The 18,826-nt window shown below is 40.9% G+C and overlaps 1 protein-coding gene across 4 annotated transcripts; it reads left to right on the forward strand.

Moving 5' to 3' along the window:
* The first annotated feature begins 631 nt into the window (after nt 1-631).
* On the forward strand, nt 632-17,016 carry hao2 (hydroxyacid oxidase 2 (long chain)). Of its 4 annotated transcripts, none has more exons than XM_012880085.3 (8): nt 632-720; nt 10,140-10,292; nt 11,541-11,692; nt 13,652-13,935; nt 14,365-14,586; nt 15,945-16,103; nt 16,360-16,429; nt 16,538-17,016. In XM_012880085.3, the coding sequence occupies exons 1-8, from the start codon at nt 668-670 to the stop codon at nt 16,591-16,593; spliced, it is 1,149 nt and encodes a 382-aa protein (XP_012735539.2). In that variant the 5' UTR covers nt 632-667; the 3' UTR covers nt 16,594-17,016. The 4 variants fall into 4 exon arrangements, with proteins under 4 accessions (XP_012735539.2, XP_035994828.1, XP_012735536.2 ...); XM_036138935.1 differs by lacking the exon at nt 632-720 and adding an exon at nt 9,168-9,413 and having other exon boundaries at nt 10,137-10,292; nt 14,368-14,586; XM_012880082.3 differs by lacking the exon at nt 632-720 and adding an exon at nt 9,172-9,413 and having other exon boundaries at nt 10,137-10,292.
* The last annotated feature ends 1,810 nt before the right edge of the window (nt 17,017-18,826 follow it).

The raw sequence follows: 18,826 nt of genomic DNA on the forward strand, positions 1-18,826 counted from the left end.
CTTTTCCCCCGTAATTTCTCCTTTCCTCCTACCTATCCAATGATGCTTACCTCCTTCTTTTGATGTTTCCTTGCTGCTATCAAACTGCGTCCTTCCTCCTTTCTTTTACTTGCAGTTATCAATCCATCCAACGTATTTTCCTTCCTCCTTTTTTTACTTCCTGTCTTCCTTCCTCCTTTAATCTCGTCTTGCTTCCCTCCTCCTATCTATATTTCCTCGCTCCCTCCCTTCCTCCTGTTCCTCCCTCCTTCGTTTCCTTCCTTCCGGGGGACTGTAGAAATGTCTCCCTACGAATAATCGTGAGGTTTTGTATTTGGCTTTTACATGCGTCCAAAAACAGCATAGAGTCAGGGGAAGTATGGGATTTAGACATGACAAAATCGTTGGAGAAACCCTGTATAAAGAAAACAAGGAAAGAATGCCAGACAAAGAGAAGAGAGGCACAAACAACTGAAGAAGCAAGGAGCGTAGAAGCGATGAAGAAGAAGAAGCACGATTGCATGATTGGAAAGAAACACCGGAAGGGTCAGTTGTTTAGCCGGACCCGTTTTTGTTTTTGAGAGTGCTGACAAGCAGCTAAGCTGATGTGGAGCTGTAGTGGGTGGAGCATCTCAGAGAGTGGGGGTGGGTGGGTGGGGGGGATGGCCCTGTGACATGACCCTGTCACATGAGAGGTGAGCCGACACGTACCGTAGGCCCGTTTAAACATCACGGCACCAGGTAAGAGGCTGATTTCATCCACTTCATTTAGCATGCTGATGATGCTCGTTATTAGACTTCTGCCTTACAGCCGTCTCCTTTTCACGCAAAGTCTACCAAGACAGTCAGGGGTTTTCCCTTTTATTAAAATAAAATAAATGCCATCATAAAGCTACCAGGTAGATGCCAGGGCCTGAGAGCCATTAGGTCACCGGTGAAAAGCAGACTTAAAAGAAAAAGAAAAAAAGAAAAACAGAGTAAATCTTGACGTTGATAGTTGTAGTTTTGTAGAGTGAATGTCAAACGGCACGCTTTCCAGAAGTTCACCTGAACAATGTCCTGTCAGCTGCCATTCACTGGCTCTATGAGGACAGGCGCCTTTCACAGGGAATTCACAGGCCTGGCAGAGGCTGACATTCAGCACACACAAAACAGCAGGCCACAAACCTACAGGTACGTAGAACAGGTACAGAGCTAGAGAAGATGGCAGACGTCTGAACTGCAGTGGAATAAATGTGATATTTTTTTTATAATTAAAAGCATTATCAACTACGCTCACTTAAAACTTAAACAGTTTTAACCAGAACACAAAAATAACAACAACAAAAAATATGCCTCATCAGAACCTAAGAATATGCTGCTAAACATTGTGTTTAGCAGCATATTCAGTTGTTACTGTGCATTTTCAGAGCAGACCAAAGTGTGTGAACTGTGGAGAAAATCACGTCAAGCAGCAGCTGAATGGCATTTTGACTTTTCGCCTGTGTTGTACTGCCATCAAGTGGCAAATGTTGCTGATGTTGTCCAGCTCACTCAGGTTTCAGATGCTCCAACATGGTGTTTTTAAGCAGATTAAGTGTCTCTTCAACATGACATTGTTCCATGGGCAAAAATAGAGAAATCTATGGACCTGAAGAATTGTGTGTGCCAGAGGAAAGGGTCCGCGGCCCTGGCCCGCACGACCCTCACTCTCCTGCGTGTCTCAGACGTTTCCACGCGCAAACACTTTTAGTTTAAAGGCCACAAAAAGTCTTCTGCAGAACCTGATGATGAGCTGTGGTTTAATCACCTGTATCAGGTGTGCCGGGGAGCAGCAAAGCTTCTTATACCTACAGAGGACATCAGGCCTATGAGGACTGCTGGACAAGTTTCTGTAATACGACAACCAGTATAAAACTTGAGTTGTAGATTTTGGATCACCGTTTTTTTAGGGTTTTGATCAGCAGATACTAATTTAAGTTGACAGTTTCTCCTAAAGAACTAAAAGGAACAACTAAATGTTTTTTTTTTCTAACTTTCCGCATTAATTAAAAATGGAGCTTTCTTGCAGTAGAATACAAACAACGACTTCTAGAAAACAGTTCAGGGCCTCTAGAGCTCTGGATCCCTGAAAATGTACAAATCCAGTATAGTTTGATTTGGCTGTTGGGACAAAGGAATCCACAAGTAAAACCCAACTAAAGAGAACTGCATCACAATTTCCTTTGCTCTTTTACGAGACAGATTATTGCTTCCTAACATTTGGTTGTTGTTTTTCTATGCACTCCAGAAAATGTAACAAAAGGTTTTTATTTTCCAACAGTCTCCAACTTAATAATAGTGAGGAAACAGCTCTGATTTAGCGTTAGATGTGTTGGATTTTTAACACATTCATAAACCTATTGTAACCATAAAGGAGCCTCAGTTTGAACCTCTGTTATTAACAGTCAGTGGTTATTTAGATTTGGAGCAGAGATGCCATCGCACTGAGACTGCAATAAAGAGAGCAGTCAGTGTTACAACGTTCTGGAGTTCAACAGGATTTCACCATTGATTTAAAACTAGACAAAATTATTACAGATTTAACATTTTTAAATGATCTTTGGCATCTTTAGCAATTAGCCCTGTTAGCATTACTGATAGCAGTCTGTGTGCAGAGACAGTAGTCCCTGAACTAACTGTAAACCATCCAAAAGACAGCCAACCTCTCCTAGTCCAGCATGTCCCATGGCAGATTAAACAAGTCAACGTTGCCGTTCTACACTCAGCTCCCTGTTGTTTGCTGAAGTCCAGCTCCGTCAACATCAGACATTTCTCCAGAGAAAATTATTACCTTTCCAGAAGCTCCTAACAGCTTTTGTTGTTCCCTCTACATTCATTTTCGAATATCAGAGTGATAACTTACTGTGTTAAGTTTTAAATTAACTTAAATTGTTAAGTTGGACACTGTTGGCACTTAGTTTGAAATGCTCTGGTAAAAACGCAGCATGTGTTGGTACATGTTTACTCCTCAGAATAAGGTTGAGCCTTTAGTTTCTGACCCTCCAGGCACTGATCAGGTGCTGTTTAAGATTAAAGTTGGCCTAAATTGGTCACCAGACAATTTCTCAGTTAACCTAAAAATACTAACCTTAAATCTTAAGTTTTATTTAAATACACAGGTTGAATAGCGTTTTAAAATTTTAACCATATATTTCTTTCTAAATCTGTTGTTAGAATTAGCAACTGAAACTGTGCTTCACCCGTGAAACATATTTACATGAAGGTAACGGAGTAGTACTTCTAGTCTCACACTAACTAACACACATGGGTTAAGTTACGAAAATAATGTTTGTTTTTAAGGAAAAATGTATTTCTACAAATGATAGTTTTGCAGCCAAACTCTGGTGTTAAGTTATAGATGAAACATCCTTTTCTGTAACCCATTTAAGTAATATGGGATGTGTTATCTTGTTATTTAGACAGTTTTAAAAAAGAAATTACCACATATAATTCTTGAATAGGTTTCACCAGACATAAATAAATTGCTCACAGTCTATTAGTATTAGTAGACTAATAACATTACCATTATTAACAGTTCAGTTGTGTTTTTATGAATAGTTGAAGGTGGACATTTTGCTTATAAAGTTGCTAACTTAATTAAGAAAGTTGTACAAATCATCATAACTGACTTTGTTCATCTAATGCACCAGCTCTATGACATTAGAGACTAAATTAAGGTGAAGTTAGGGTGCTTAAAATGTGCTATTTTATGCTTTTCACCCATTGTTTCTCTTAAATTTCCCTAATGGTGAAGCAAGGGTGAAGCATCTTGTTGAAAACTTTTGCAAAAACATTTTACATTTAACTTGAGATGATTGAGTTAAATGAGAGAGATCATGACCCTTGAGGGATCGAGTGTTTCTGAAACAGTTTTCTGAGAGCATTGTTTGACTTTTAATCTATTTAAAGGTGCATTGCGTATGTTTTACGTTAAATAACATTTATTTTCTTTCCCAAACACGCCGTTACACTTACCCGGCGTGTAAAATAAAATGTGTTATCCCATATTTACCGCTGCTGCCTCTGTAAGCTCCAGTCAGTTTATGAAAGAGTGATTCGGGCCGAATCCTCTGGGTATGGGCGCTGTCGTTCAAACTGTTCGAACTGTTGTTCAACCGTTACCTTGTTGAGAGTCTGTGCAGCCATTGAGGCATTAGCAAGAGAACACTGCAACTGTTTTAGAAGATGGAACCACAAAAGACCAGAAACAAGCGCATCTCAGACCCCATCACAGACTCCACACAAGATGAACAAATAAAAATGTCTAGAGCCACCCAAACCTTTGCGATTGGTGAGCAGACCTAGCCAGCGGGCCAAGCCACCGGGATAACTGCCAGTGCTCCCGATGGCCAGTCTGCCCCTGCCGTTATTGACCAACTAAAAGGATAGCTATGTTATTCCCCTCAAAAAAATTGACTGAATAGGAAACACTATTTCCATTCAAAAATAAATATTATTTCAATATAATATTATTTAACAAAACAACATTTCTAGCTTTATTACCTCAGAAGGCAAGGCAAATATATATATATATATATATATATATATATATATATATATATATATATATATATATATATATTCAAAGTGCAGAAGACTGAAAGAAAGACCTGTGAAGTCGTAATGGCTAGCTGTTACTCTCGTCTCCCATGCGCATGCTCGACACTGGTGTCGTTTCAACTTGTTGCCAGAGGGGGAGAACTTGCGCAATGCACTTTGAAATGAATGTTAAGTAGGGATTTCAGTAAAAACATGTTCAGTTGATAAACTGGGATGAGCGAAACAGCTGTGGGATGAAATGTTTATGTATCTTTGCTAGTAGAGTTATTGTACCTTCCATGGTAAAGAAGCAGCACTATCAATGTGATGTATACATTATCGTTACTCTTGTTTTTCCTGCAGCATAGCTGCGCTCTGTCCTGGATAGTCCTGGATTTAGGCCTGGGTTGAAAGTGAGGACTGTTTAACACTTAGTCCAACAAGGTCTATGTTGGAAAGAATAAACCTTTTGTTGCCTTGCAGCTAAAAAGCTATGAGTTCAAATCCTAGAGTCGTTCTGCATGTGGTTTACATGTTCCCCCCATGCATTTGTGGATTCCTTCAGGGTACTACGGCCTCCTTTCACACACCAAAAAGAGACTCTCTAAATTGTGCTTTTGGGTGTGTGTTGTCTGTGTATGTGTATAGCTGCAGTTGTATGGACCCTACTCTTGACAAACAACAACCATTGTGTGGACAACACAAAGAGGACAAAAACTTGTTTGGGGTTAGGGTTAGGTCTAAGGTCTGAATTGAGTTTAGGTTAGGGTTAGGTCTGTTCGGTACTAGGAATGGTTAGGGTCAGGGTCAGGCCATAGAAAGGAATGGATAATAAATGAAAGTCAATGCAAAGTCCTCACAAGGATAACAACACTAATGCGTGTGTATGTTTGTATGTGTGTGTTGTTTGTTCTTTGTGTTGCCCTGTGAGCTGGCAACCTGTCCAGGCCTATAGCCCAATGAAGTGGAGATAAGCACCAACCTCCCTTTAACCCTGTTTGATTAAGTAGCTATTTTCTTTGGAAGAATGGATGAATATTTACACACAGGATTTTCTGTTACCATTATTTTGTTTAAGGTTTGATAAATGAAGGATAAGAATGAAACTCTTTATAAGTAGCAGAAGCTTTTAGGTATGGATGTGCAGTCCCCATTGTGGGACAATAGAGGAATTTCTTACATCTTACATTGTTACATCTTATCTTAAAGTCTAACTCTTGGACTGAAAAAAAATCCTGAAAACCGTTGAATAACTTCCAAGGTTAACAAGGTAAACTTTGAATATTCATGTATCAAAAGTGTTCAAATTAAGTTAAAAAATGAAATATATTTTTGCATTATTTACACCGATTATGGTATTCCGAGTTTGAGTGCTGCCTCCGTTTACGATCGGCCATTTCCGACGTGTGACGTCAGTTCAAGTACACCGAGAATGCGCAAAGCGAACTTGCATAGAAACACACAGGCGTTTACGTTGTACAACCGGTACGGCGAACAAGGATATATGGATGTTTTCCAGTATCTTCTGTCACACACCAAATCTGCTGATCCACGTCTACTTTGAGCAAGCGCTTTTAAAAAAAATCGCCGAACTAAGTCCACAATAAAATGCTTCTAGGTGACTGTAGTGTCGCTTATAGACCAGTTCACTGCTATTGTTTTCATCTGGGTTTTTCGCGCATTTGCGCGCCGGACTGGAAGGCATAAGGCGAACACATAGCGGGCACAAACAGAGGAAACGACGAGTTCTCGACGTATTTTTCTTCTTTGGATAACATATCACAAGATTGTTTCAAGAGTAAGTTGATGGTTGATGGTATCAGATTGCCAGATTTATACAGCAAAAGCCTGAAGGGACGGAGCGAGTCTGTGAAATGCTGGCCAAGGGTTCCGTACCGCGACATATACAGCTGCCATATAAACACGCCAGGCAGTGCATGCAAGAGAGCACGAAAGCCCCTAGAACCACTGGACGGCTACAATTATTTTATATCGGGACATAGACACCAGCAACCCCCGCGACCCCATGAGGGATTAAGCAAGTCAGAAAATGGATGGATGGACGTTCAGACATGTTTGTGTAACATCAGAAAGCGGAGTCGCAGAGAGGACGACCCGCCCGGTAGGTTAAAACAAACATTGTTCACTAAGGATTATTTCGGTGTTTTTGTCCTATTAATCCTTTTCACAGACTCATGCCAGAGGGTTTGCATACATTGTACATGTACGTATATAAAAAAAAAATCGCCGAACTAAGTCCACAATAAAATGCCTTCTAGGTGCGTAATTGGTGGCTGTAGTGCAGACCGCGGGGAAGTTGTTTTGACATTGGACATTCAAGCTCCGCGGAGTCAGCGGGATCTAGCTCACGGTTTATCCGGTTGAAGGACTCTGATTTCGGCCAGCGTCTCTCAGCTGCTCCCACCTCCCATACGCGGTGGGACCTTCAACAAATCTGATTTGATTTTTGTTTCTCAAGAGTGCTCCGCTGACTCCGCGGAGCTTGAATGTCCAATGTCAAGCCAACTTCATCGCGGTCTAGTGCAGGCCAGAAAGTAGCGCTACATATTTGGCCGAAATGGGATAAATTCGTAAAATTCTTGTAAAGTGGATTTTTTTCAGATGGCTCATCTGGTAATATTACACATTCCTAATTTTCTATAGTTTACAACGTTTCCCTAAGTAACAGGATCAGAGCTGGGCCGGTCTGGGATACAGGCACATGAGCAAACTAATCCGCTGCCCAGACCTCATATCTGCAGGGAGAGCTCAATCTTCAAAACGGAATACAGATCTCAAAACTTCATTTTTGGAGTCAAATTTAAAAGGAATAAACATTTGAATTTGAATTTTGAAATTACTCCTATCATTTCTAAAGCAAGGATTTCATTTCTATTTGAATTATCAATTGTTTAACATTTAAATGAACTGACTAGTTGCTTTTGATTATCTTATCCTGACTGATACATTTGCATAAATTAGATCTTTTTGATCCATTGTAACCGTTCTTTAAATTATGCCCTTTGCAAAATGATGCAATTGAGCAAATGTCCAAAAAAAGAAGAAAATCCTATTAAGGAAGTTAAACTTAATCAGATTAACTATAACTGATGTTAGCTGTGTACCCAACAACTAATCAATGCTGAAAATAAATTGAAAGTGTTAGGTTGAGGGTGTCTTCTGCAGCCACGTTTCTGCAGCTTTTTTTCTCCCTTATATTTTTCCTTGTATGCAGTATGTGGCTCATATTAAGGGTGGAGTAAATTGTGATCTTGGTTTTGTTACTTAACATGGCACAAGGGAGGCAATCTAATGCATATACTATCCACTTTACCTTTGGAATGAATAGACGGCAACAAGAATTAGAAATTCAAAATCAACTAGAGCATCTAAAAAACTGCAGTTTCTTAGATCTTCATTTGGCTGGAAATCTAAATTCCTTTAAAGCTTTTAAATAAGCAAACAACACGCTAGAGTTAACCAACTTGGAAAAGCACATTTTATCTGTACCTGAAATGTTTCTTATAAAGGTCAAACTGGTCTCATGTGAGAGAAACTGTTTTTTTTTTTTATCTTTGACAAGTAAAGTTCAGCATCTGCTACTTTAAACATTTTAGCCTTGTTTTAAATCAGTTTGATTAAATAAAGATCAAGGGCAGAGGGGAATATTTAAATAAAAGAATAATAACTTAATTAAATTATTAAGATGGAAACAAATGCAGTTGAAAGAGGTGTGCAGAAACACAACTTTTCCAGGGCCAGAGGTAAATTAACTCTTCCTCTGCCTTTTCCTCTCATGCTTACATTCTCCCAGACTGGTCCCTAATGGCTTTCACCTAGTTATAATACCACCAACAGGTGACTGTGGAATATTTATTTGTAAGGATATTTTCTGACTGGACCTTTTGCAGCGGTGGCATCTTTTCATGGTTACACAGCTGGAATTCAGTCAGCTCCCCTGAGACCGACCCATTCCTGTCTGAATGCCTGGGGACCGGATGTTATGCTCCCGGTGTGGCTGGAAAACCTGAATTAAAGGATTTGGTAGGAATGATACTTTGGGCAACATGGTGTGTATAGAATAACATTCTTACCAAGGTTAGCAGCCACTCCATACAAAAGTTGACAGAGCTCAAATATTACTACATTCGGACAAAACGTGTACATTTCAAGTGTTTTTAAAGCAATACCACATGGAAGTTTTAAGCCACTGCTTTTCTAACTTCCTGGCACAGCTTGGTGTGCTACAATTTTAGCTTTACAGGCATATTGCATTTCTTTTCTCCTCGATAACTCACCGCCACTGACGATATGCTATCATCTCCACCTATCAATAGAACTCTTGGCCGCTGTGTTTGTGGTAAATTTGTTGACAAGCAGGTAAAAGCTGGAAAGCTAATAAAAAAGACAATAAAGCGTAGCAGCAATAAGTGATATTGTCCTGTCTGACATGACAGCGACCTGTGCACACACGTTGTTTTGGGCACCTCTTGTCCTCACTGTGGCTGAAGTCCCCATCAGCACATTTCTAGCTTGTGTAAACACAATAAAAGCAGGGGCCGCTCTCAGGTCAGACGCTCTCAGTGATTTTACGTAGCTTGTCTATAAAAGTTCATTCTGATGGAGCCAAAAGCAACGCTGCGGCGGTGCGGACTGGCAAACAAAAGCAGGGAGGCTGAAATTAAAGCAGTTGGCTGGGTTGCTCACATGTGACGGAGTTAAAGGCCGGCTGGAGGGTTATTGATTGACTGATATGCACTCGCCTGTTGAAGGGGAGTTGGGGTTTTGATGTTGCAACCCCATTCCCTCGTGATCGCTGTGTCTGTCGAGAGAGAGAGAGAGACTTTTGGTTTACGACATATTACTCATTTATGGTAAGTTTTACCATAGCGTGTTTGTTTTGTTTGTATGTTTGTTTTTAGCGCATCTTGGTTTTATCCTAAACTAACACACATACTCAAAATAGGTCCCCAGATGAACCTGTTTTCAGATAAGAGTTGGCTGTAAAACAAAAGATCATGTTGGCTACTAGTAAGAAATAGTTGCCAGTTAAAAGCATTGTCTTAATAAAGTTTATTTTTCAGGCAAAACTAGCAGCAGAAGGTTTTGGGTTTATTTACCCAATGCATTGTGCTGAGTCATGTCTTGAGTGGCTCAGTAAACACTGATCAGGCATAACATTGCGACCACTGAAAGGTCAAGAGGATTAATGATCTTCTCGTTGTTGCACCAGTTTATGGATGGGATTTATTAGGCTGGTAGGGAACGTTTTTGTCGTCAGATTTGCCATGCGTTGGCAGAAAAGGAGCGAGTTAAACAAAGGGTCAAACTTGGATGGCTACATGACTCGGTCAGGCTGCAAACTTCGGCTCTTTTATGTCAGAACTGCTAGTTCTGACATAAAGATGTATGAAATACACAGTGCATCACAGTTTACTGTTCATGCAGCTACATAGCAGCAGACCAGTCAGGGTGGCCATACTGATCATAATGCTGTGTCTCACTGGTGTGTTCTCTAGCTACGGCCTTATCTGTCCCTTGTTTTATCAAACGTGCCTCCGCCAACACTTGAAACAAGGTGAGTTTCTCTCCCTAAGCAGAGAAGGAGTTGATTGTGCAGAGATGGCTATGGTGTGCCTCACGGACTTTGAGGAGTACGCAAAGGAGCATCTTTCAAAGGCCACCTGGGATTATTACGCAGCCGGAGCGGACGAGTGCTGCACCAGAGATGACAATCTTCTGGCTTACAAAAGGTAGGCTGGGGGGGGGGGGGGGGGGGGTAAAAACACATTGTGTATGCACAGCTGAAGCCTTTTGATTTAGTTTTACCATATTTAAACAGTTGGTAAAAGCACGACTCGACTAGCCTTGATTTGAAAAAAAAACAAACACCAAGTGCAAACAGAAAAGTTGATGAGAACTGAGAGATGTCAGTAACACAGTGTGTGCAACTAAACTGCAGACAAAAAGCTGCGGAGCAAAAATCAATACAGTATTCAAGTAATATCCAACAAAAATGGAATATTGAAATGAAGTTATAATTACAAATGATGGTATTTTGGTGACTAAACTCCTCCGAGTTTAATTATACATTGCCGCAGTGTTTAAAATTTTTTCTGGGCTTAACACTGACTGGTGGACCACTGGGACACATATTTGTGTGGACTTTCCTCTGTTTTAACTAATCTTTGCCTTCGCAGAGCCGTCTGTGTTAGTGTGAAGTTGTGTAATTATTAACCTATTGCCACATTTTAGACATTCACCCTGTTAGGACAAAGGGACTGTTTCTGGAGGTTGCTTCCAGAAGCAGCGCCTTTGTCCACATTCAGGCCCACACTAAACCAGTGGTTGTGGCATTTGGATCATAAATGAAAGTACAATAATGTGATCAACACTGGCTAAGGAGATTGCTTCGTAGGCCATGGTGGTCGGGCATCAGGATACCCTCTGGTCGCCTCCCTTTGGAGGTTTTTGGGTCCACAGAGAGGAGGCCACGGCTCAGAGCCACAACTTGCTGCAGAGACTGTAGTTCCTCCTGATGAAGTTTTGCCTCAAAGTCCTCAGAAAGACATGGAGAGTGTCACTTGGGAGAGGCTTTTCCATGTTAACTGTTAGGTTGAGGGTTTGATTCCAGCTTCCCCCGTCACACTTTGATGTGCCCCTGGGCAAGGCACTTAACCCCGAGTTCCCTACAGATCAGCGTATCGAAATATGACTGCGCATGCGTTAGTGAGGGAGATTGGGCGAATGTGGCTCTAGTGTATTAGTTCAGTCTATTTACCATTAAATGTAAAACCTTTAGTAAAAAAAGAGACTTATTGACAACATTTTGTGGATCTCTTCGCCCATTTTTCTAAAAAAAATAAAATAAAATACCTGCACACGTCTGGTCATACCTTGTCATCTACCGCTTTAACATTTACGCGGGGCCTTCTAAACTGCGTCGAATAGTTAGCCTTCAGAGGGGACCCATCTCATTTAATTTGCTGTCTGTCCTCCAGGATCCGTCTGAGGCCTCGTATCCTGAGGGACGTGTCAGTAAGTGACACGCGCACCACAGTGCAGGGGACAGAAATCAGCTTCCCTGTGGGGATCGCCCCGACAGCCTTCCACTGCCTGGCCTGGCATGAAGGAGAGATGGCCACAGCTCGCGGTGAGGCATGTTTGTGTGTATGTGGGTAACGAGCACAACTTTGACCCCCTTTCATTTCCTCAACCTATGCTTCCTAAGACCTACGTCTTTCAAATGTTTGTAAGCTGGAAAGCCTGTTGTGATTTGAAGTTGCTTTTTCGGCCGCGGATTTTGATGATCTCGTGAAAAGTGATGGAAACATGAACTCCGTTAGGCACAATAAGATTTATTTCCTCCATAAAACGCCGCCTGCTGGGAGTAAAACAGTAAAAGGGTTCATTATCCAGAATGACAATGATCCTAAATCACGCTCCTAATGCAGAAAACACGCATCTGGATAGAAAGCATAAAAGCTCCGGCTCGCCATATCCAGATGCCAGACGTCCACATTGTTTCGTGCTGGATTCAATTGTTTTAATAGATAATGAAAAAGAGACCATTTGGTGAAAAGCTTTGGCATGCCATTAAGAGAGCTGGGAAAGCTCTTTGGGAACACACCCTGCCTTTTATATTGAAGTATGTTTCAGTGTTCAGGCTGTTTGGACTTTCATACATTTATCCCCTCTCCTAACCCGTTTAATTCTCAGGACAAGTGGGGCATGTTGTTTTATTAAAATGCTGCTTTTCACCGTTCATTTGTTGCAAATTACACTCAAAGGAAACCCTGCACTGTTATGCCCACTTGAATATCTCTTGGTTGTGGTTTTTATTGTTGTTGTGTGCAAACCATGACTCGAGCTTTAATTATAGCCTAACATGTACAAACTGCACACATAGCAAACACTAGAGGGAAGCATTGTAAGCTTAGACTGATTTGTGTGTCGTGAGAAGAATTCCTGGTGATTGGTTTGGTTTTCCTTTCACGAAGCCTGACTCAGAACTAGCAGCTTCACAAGCTAAAATCATTAACCATAGCTTTGATGAGTGGAACCACTGTTTCTGTTTAAACTTACATGGATAATGCATGTTTCACCTTAAACACATATTCTGTGGTCATGATGGCCATAAGAATAATTCAATGTGGTGGAGGCAGAATTAAGAACCAGTGTGCAAATTATTGATCCAAATTGCAATTTTTAATCTACAATATCTTGCAAGAGTTTTCATGCCCCTTGAAATGTTGTCCTCTGTCAGGTTTCCAACCACAAAATTTAATGTATACCTGAAATATGGATGGAAACTGGTCCATGGTTTTCAACTGTTTTTGCAAATAAAAGCCAGAAGAGTGTGGTGTGCATTTGTTGTCAGCCCCCCTGAGTCAACGCTATGCAAAGCAGCATTTTTGCTGCGGTATATGTTGACGTTTGAGGAAAGTTTGTGGAAAACAGCACAAGCTCGATCTGATTGGATGTAGGGAGTCTGTCACCATCAATTTTAAAGTCGAGCCACAGTTCTCAGTTGTGCTTAGTTCTGGACCTTGACTGCATCATTTTGTTTTTTTAATGTTTATTATATTGAAGCACTGTTATACATGCCACTTTTTAAGATTAAAAAGGAAAAAAGACAAAATTGTGCTGAAAATTACTCGGTTACAGTTTTGATAATATTTCTGTTTCCAGATAATAGATTGAACAGAGCTCAGGGATCTCGAGATATAATCTAATCCTGCTGTGAACTTCTTCTCAGCCACTTTCCCTCTGATTAGTCTGCCATGTTCATTGGCCTTCTTTGTTCACTAATGTTCTCTAACAAACCTCTGAGGCCAGAAACAGACAAGTTGGATTTGTTCTGGGATTAAAATATGTACAGTCGGACTCCATCTACTGCTAAGGTGACTTCAGTAGGTAATTTTATTTTGGGGTTTGGGAGTAAAGAGGGTATATACAAACGCTTGCTATACTCGTCAAAAGAAAATCTGACAACCATGCATCTATTTCCATTCAACTGACAGCAAAGCACTCTAAATGTGAATATTAAACCTTTTCCACCTTTGATGGAAGTCCCACCATCACTGATCACGGTAACGATTTCACCACGCAGCCACCGAGGCTCTCGACACCTGCTACATCACCAGCACGTACTCCACCTGCTCAGCGGAGGAGATTGTCGCAGCGGCGCCAAACGGCTACCGCTGGTTCCAGCTCTACGTGTACCGAGACCGGAAGCTGTCCGAGCAGCTCGTGCAAAGGGTGGAAGCACTCGGCTACAAGGCCCTGGTCCTCACCGTCGACGTCCCCTACACCGGAAAGCGCCGGAACGACATCCGTAACCAGTTCAGGCTACCACCCCACCTGAAGGTCAAGAACTTCGAAGGCGTGTTCCAGGTAAGAGTAGATTTACAGCATGGAGCAGGACAACAGGAAGTGGGCGTAACAAGTTAGAAACCATGTAACAGCAGCTGAGTCTCAGATCACCTATCCAGGGCTTCCATTTTTAGTTTTTCTGATGTCAGATTAGCTGCCAAACTCTATAAATTTTATCATTTTTTTAATATTTTTTAAAAATTCTCACTGCTGTCCCTTGGTCATGACTTAAGTAAAAACCTATTTTGTGAAATAGCTACAGTATTTTTACGTCTGTCTGATCAGTCTGACTGCTGAAACCCTCGGGTGCCAGAGTTTAAGTTCACACAACTCCAATCCCGGTTCAGAGATAAGACAAATGTAAAAGTGTCCCATGCTGAAACTGGTATGGGTGGATTTTTTACAAGTGAACATTTACAGCAACTGTACTTGTTGCCCTCACACTACCAGCAGGAGGCGAGTGTCCCAGAGGAGTATGGGATACCGGCCAACACCTTGGACCCCTCTATCAGCTGGAAGGACGTCTACTGGCTGCAGTCTCTCACCCGCCTCCCCATCATCATCAAGGGCATCCTGACCAAGGAGGATGCCGAGCTGGCCGTGGAGCATGGCGTCCAGGGTATAATTGTGTCCAACCACGGGGGGAGGCAGCTGGACGGCGGCCCGGCTTCGGTAGACACTAAACACATATCTGCTTACTCACTGTTTCTAAAACAAATGTGTCCTAAACAGAGTGATCAAATAATAATAATAATTAAACTTAGTTGTTGCTGCACTGATACATTTATAGAACCAAATTACCAAAATAAAAGTTTACATTCTTATGTAGATTACGCATCAAAAACTGGCCTTCTAACGTCACTTTGTTGAGTACCATTAGGCTTTTAAAGTCCTAGTCTGATACTACATTAAAGTTCGTTAAATCATTGCCATTTAGATGCTTGGAAACTCGATTGTTTTCTAGTGCAGTAAAATGAACCATTACTCTTTATCTGTATAACCAAGTCTACATTAGTATTGTGGTTCTTTACTACTTTTTTTTTTCGTTCACCAATGATGTTCAATTCATAATGGTATTTTTTTTTTCAGTAATGGATATTTTGCCCAAATTGAAGTATCTGTAGAAGATCATAAAACGTATAATGTATTGATAGTGCGTCCCCTAAAACACGTAGGTTTAACATTTATTTTCCAGCATAATATGTTGGAAAAAAAATATTATTTTAAATATATAGATATATTTGATTTAACACAGTTGTCCGCAGTTTGTTTTGATATGACTTGTTGATAATTAAGCATGTAACATCCAGTGCATTCCAGTTAATAATGTGCAAACGAAATCTTATTGTTTCCGCTGCACTCTGGGCAGACAGCTGTCTGGGGAGCACAGCGCACACAACATTGACAGAAAAGGAGCTTCTGCAATCTCACGCCTACAGTGAATTTCATTGTGAAAGAAAAAAACACTGTTTTTTAAGATCGGGAAGCAATGTGATATTACTATAATATTGTTTTGGAAAGCAGTGCAGATAGACATAATGATTTTCTTTTAAAGCAGCCCCTCCAAATGCATGTTTGGATAAAAAAAAAATCACAAAAAATCTTCTGCTGCTCAGATGCCAGTCATTTAAATAGTAAAATTCGAGTAAAATTAGAAGAATTTCACTTTTTTTCATGTGTGAGTCCGAAGCCAAATTAAATGTTTCCTGTTAACCAGCTTTTTATTTGGCATGCAGACCCAGTGGGCATAAATGATTACATTACTACAGTTTATTCTGCCTATATTGGATGTGTTTTCAATTTTTAGCATACATTTTTTTAACATTAAACACAACGCTCCTACATTTGACAGCCTGTAAATAAAGACACTGGCTCCCCCTCCGCCCCGCTTGCTCATTAAAGGACGCTGGAGCTGACAGGGAGAAGAAACGCCTCAGACGGCAACAAGTTGTCCAAGAAACATTGCAGACTAGTGCTTTGAGTTTGAGGTCAAATAAATGTCAATATGTCTTTCCCTCTGTCGCAAACAGATTGACGCCCTGGCAGAGATCGTGGACACGGTGGCAGGCAGGATCGAGGTTTATGTGGATGGAGGAATCAGGACAGGAAGTGATGTCCTCAAAGCGCTGGCCTTGGGAGCCAAGTGTGTGTTCATCGGCCGTCCAGCGGTGTGGGGTCTTGCGTACAAGGTGTGATACTAAGTCTGTAACTGGTCATTTAAGAATGTGCGCTAGAGTGCTTCTTGAGTCTTTTTTTTGTGGCAATTTCCTATACAGCAATAGTAACTTTTTATCATCATAACCAAAAGCCCAAGGTTATCTATTTGAACTAATAACTGATTGAACTGTAAGGTCAAGTTTTATCACTCTGTGAGTGTCGACTGTTGTTGATTTGCTACATTACAGTGATAGCGAGGCACTAATTATACCTTGTTTGATTCATCAGGGGGAGGAAGGAGTGAGGGAAGTTCTCCAGATCCTGCATGATGAGTTCCGTCTTTCCATGGCTTTATCGGGTCAGTCTGACATCCCGAGTTTACTGACCAAAACAAAACGTGATAAGATACGCTCACAGTTTTATTTATGGTGTCACTGTTTTTCCATTATAACTGACCCTGATACAGGTTGCAGAAACGTAGCTGAAATCAACAGGAACCTTGTTCAGTTTTCCAAACTCTGACCTGCCAGCGAAGGGCGGTCTGCAAGGTGACGACGACAGTGATGATGATGATGATGATGATGATGATGATGATGATGGCGATGTAAGGCGAGGTTATGATGAAAACATCAGTACAGCTTTACCTCAGAAACTATTTGTGCCAGGAAACCACAGCCCAAGAAGCTACTTGCATATTTCGAACGTAGCTTCTGCTTGACATCCGACTTGTAACTATCCCTCATTGTAAGAGTGACAGAATGTTGTGAGAAAGTAGAGTGTTGGTGGAAGATTCAGCGATCGACTGATGAAAGCGTTTTGCTATGGCAGCAGAGAGGATGTGGGCACATATAAAAACAAACACATTGTTTTTTGGTTAAATTGTGCAATGTTGTTTGAAACGCTGCAGTTGCCTGTGGTTGAATAAATATATAATAGTGTACCATGCATTTTTTTCTGTTTTTTTTTTGTTTTTGTTTTACATATATGGAATTTATAGCTCCATATGTGCATATATATAATTTACTTTAAACAACAGTTAAAACATATACATGCCTCCAAATTATAAATTCATCCATTGATCATCTAAACCAGCTCTTTAGGGCCGATCAATTAACCTAACAGGACTGTAGGAGTAATGCAGAGATAGAACGTGCAAACTCCATGCAGAAAGACCCCAGGCTGGGATTTGAACCAATAATCTCCCTGCTGCTGCTACCCAACTGCACCACCGTGCAGCCCAAGATGTAGGTCAAATGTCGGTAATTTTTAGCCATCAACTAGTTTCTGCCATAACCATGGCCAGGTGTTTGAGCTTGGCGAAGTCTGTAACGCGTTGTAAAATTGGTTGGTTTATTGGCGTTACTCTAGCCTTTTAGCAAAGTTTCCCATTTGTATCAGTGTTGAGCTCGTGGCTTGCTGAAGGCCGCCCCAGAAGCTCAGTACTAGTTTCATTCTTTCCAAAATAATTTTTATGTGTGTTTATGATCATTGTCCGGTTGGAGTTTCACATGGCCAGCTGCTGAGATGAAGTGAGACACATATGGAGATAGTCTTTATTATTCACTCCATCTTGTGCAACACCCCAGTACCTCTGGCACAGAATCGGTCCCACGACATGCTGCTACCAAGCTAAACACTAGGTACTGTGTTCACGCTCACCTTGACTCCTCCAAACACACTTCTTCTCATTGTGGCCAAACAGCTCAATAGTTTGGTCTTCTGACCATATTATCTTTCTCCAGGAGACATTTGGACTGCCCATGTGTGTAGCTGCAAAATTTAGTCAAGTCTGAAGGATCGATGTTGGACTTTCTCAGAGCATGGTAAGGTAAAGCTGCTCTATTTATCTACTCATTGGAAGGTGGCAGTGGTGTTCCAGCTGTTTCCAGTTCATGGCAGGCTTGATGGCTCCTCAGTTGTTCCTGAAAATCTTGACCAATTACCTTTTACCTCAGTTTGGGTCAAGTGGTTGAAAAGTGGATGCTCCGACAGGAAAAGAAATCTTAAAAACATCTAAACTGGCTTTGGATTCAACAAAGCAGGCCAATATTCATATTCTGAAATGTGCCAGTTCTGTCAGAAATTACTCGATCGTGTGTAAAAACTAGTGTTACACCGATACCGATACCAGTATCGGCCGGGGCGCCGATACCGCACTAAAATGGTGGTATCGGTATCGGCGAGTATCAACAAATAGGTCACAGATACCATTTTGATGTTTGTATGTCACTTGAACGCAGCCTTCTCTCTCCCGACACTCACTAGTTCTACTGGATTCACTTTGTATTAGTCTTTTTTCCTGTTTTAATAAGGTAGCAGCTTGACAAAGCCATGATAGTAATTATTTTACATCCAAGTAGTATGCTGTTCTTCATATATACACACAAACATAAATTTCAAAGTAATGGTATCGGTATCGGCCGATACTGCACAGCCAGGTATCGGGTATCGGTATCGGGGTCAAAAAATGGCATCGGCGCAACACTAGTAAAAACTCATTATCTATTCCAAAATATGCCAGAAAGTTGTTGGCTGGAAAAAGGTTTGTGATTGAGCTGTAACTTACTAGGCTGCATATAACCAAATACTGTATTTATAATTCTGGCCAGGTGGTGGTCAGTGAAACTCCATAGTAAAGTTACAATTGTGCTCCATTTTTTTTTTAATTTGACATTTTAATATTTTAGATTTCTTCGTTGCATTACCATTACACCCTAAAAATCATTTGTTAAAGTTATTCGGCTTCAATGCTTGT

The sequence above is a fragment of the Fundulus heteroclitus genome, chromosome 7 (assembly GCF_011125445.2).
Source record: "Fundulus heteroclitus isolate FHET01 chromosome 7, MU-UCD_Fhet_4.1, whole genome shotgun sequence".
Taxonomy (NCBI): domain Eukaryota; kingdom Metazoa; phylum Chordata; class Actinopteri; order Cyprinodontiformes; family Fundulidae; genus Fundulus; species Fundulus heteroclitus.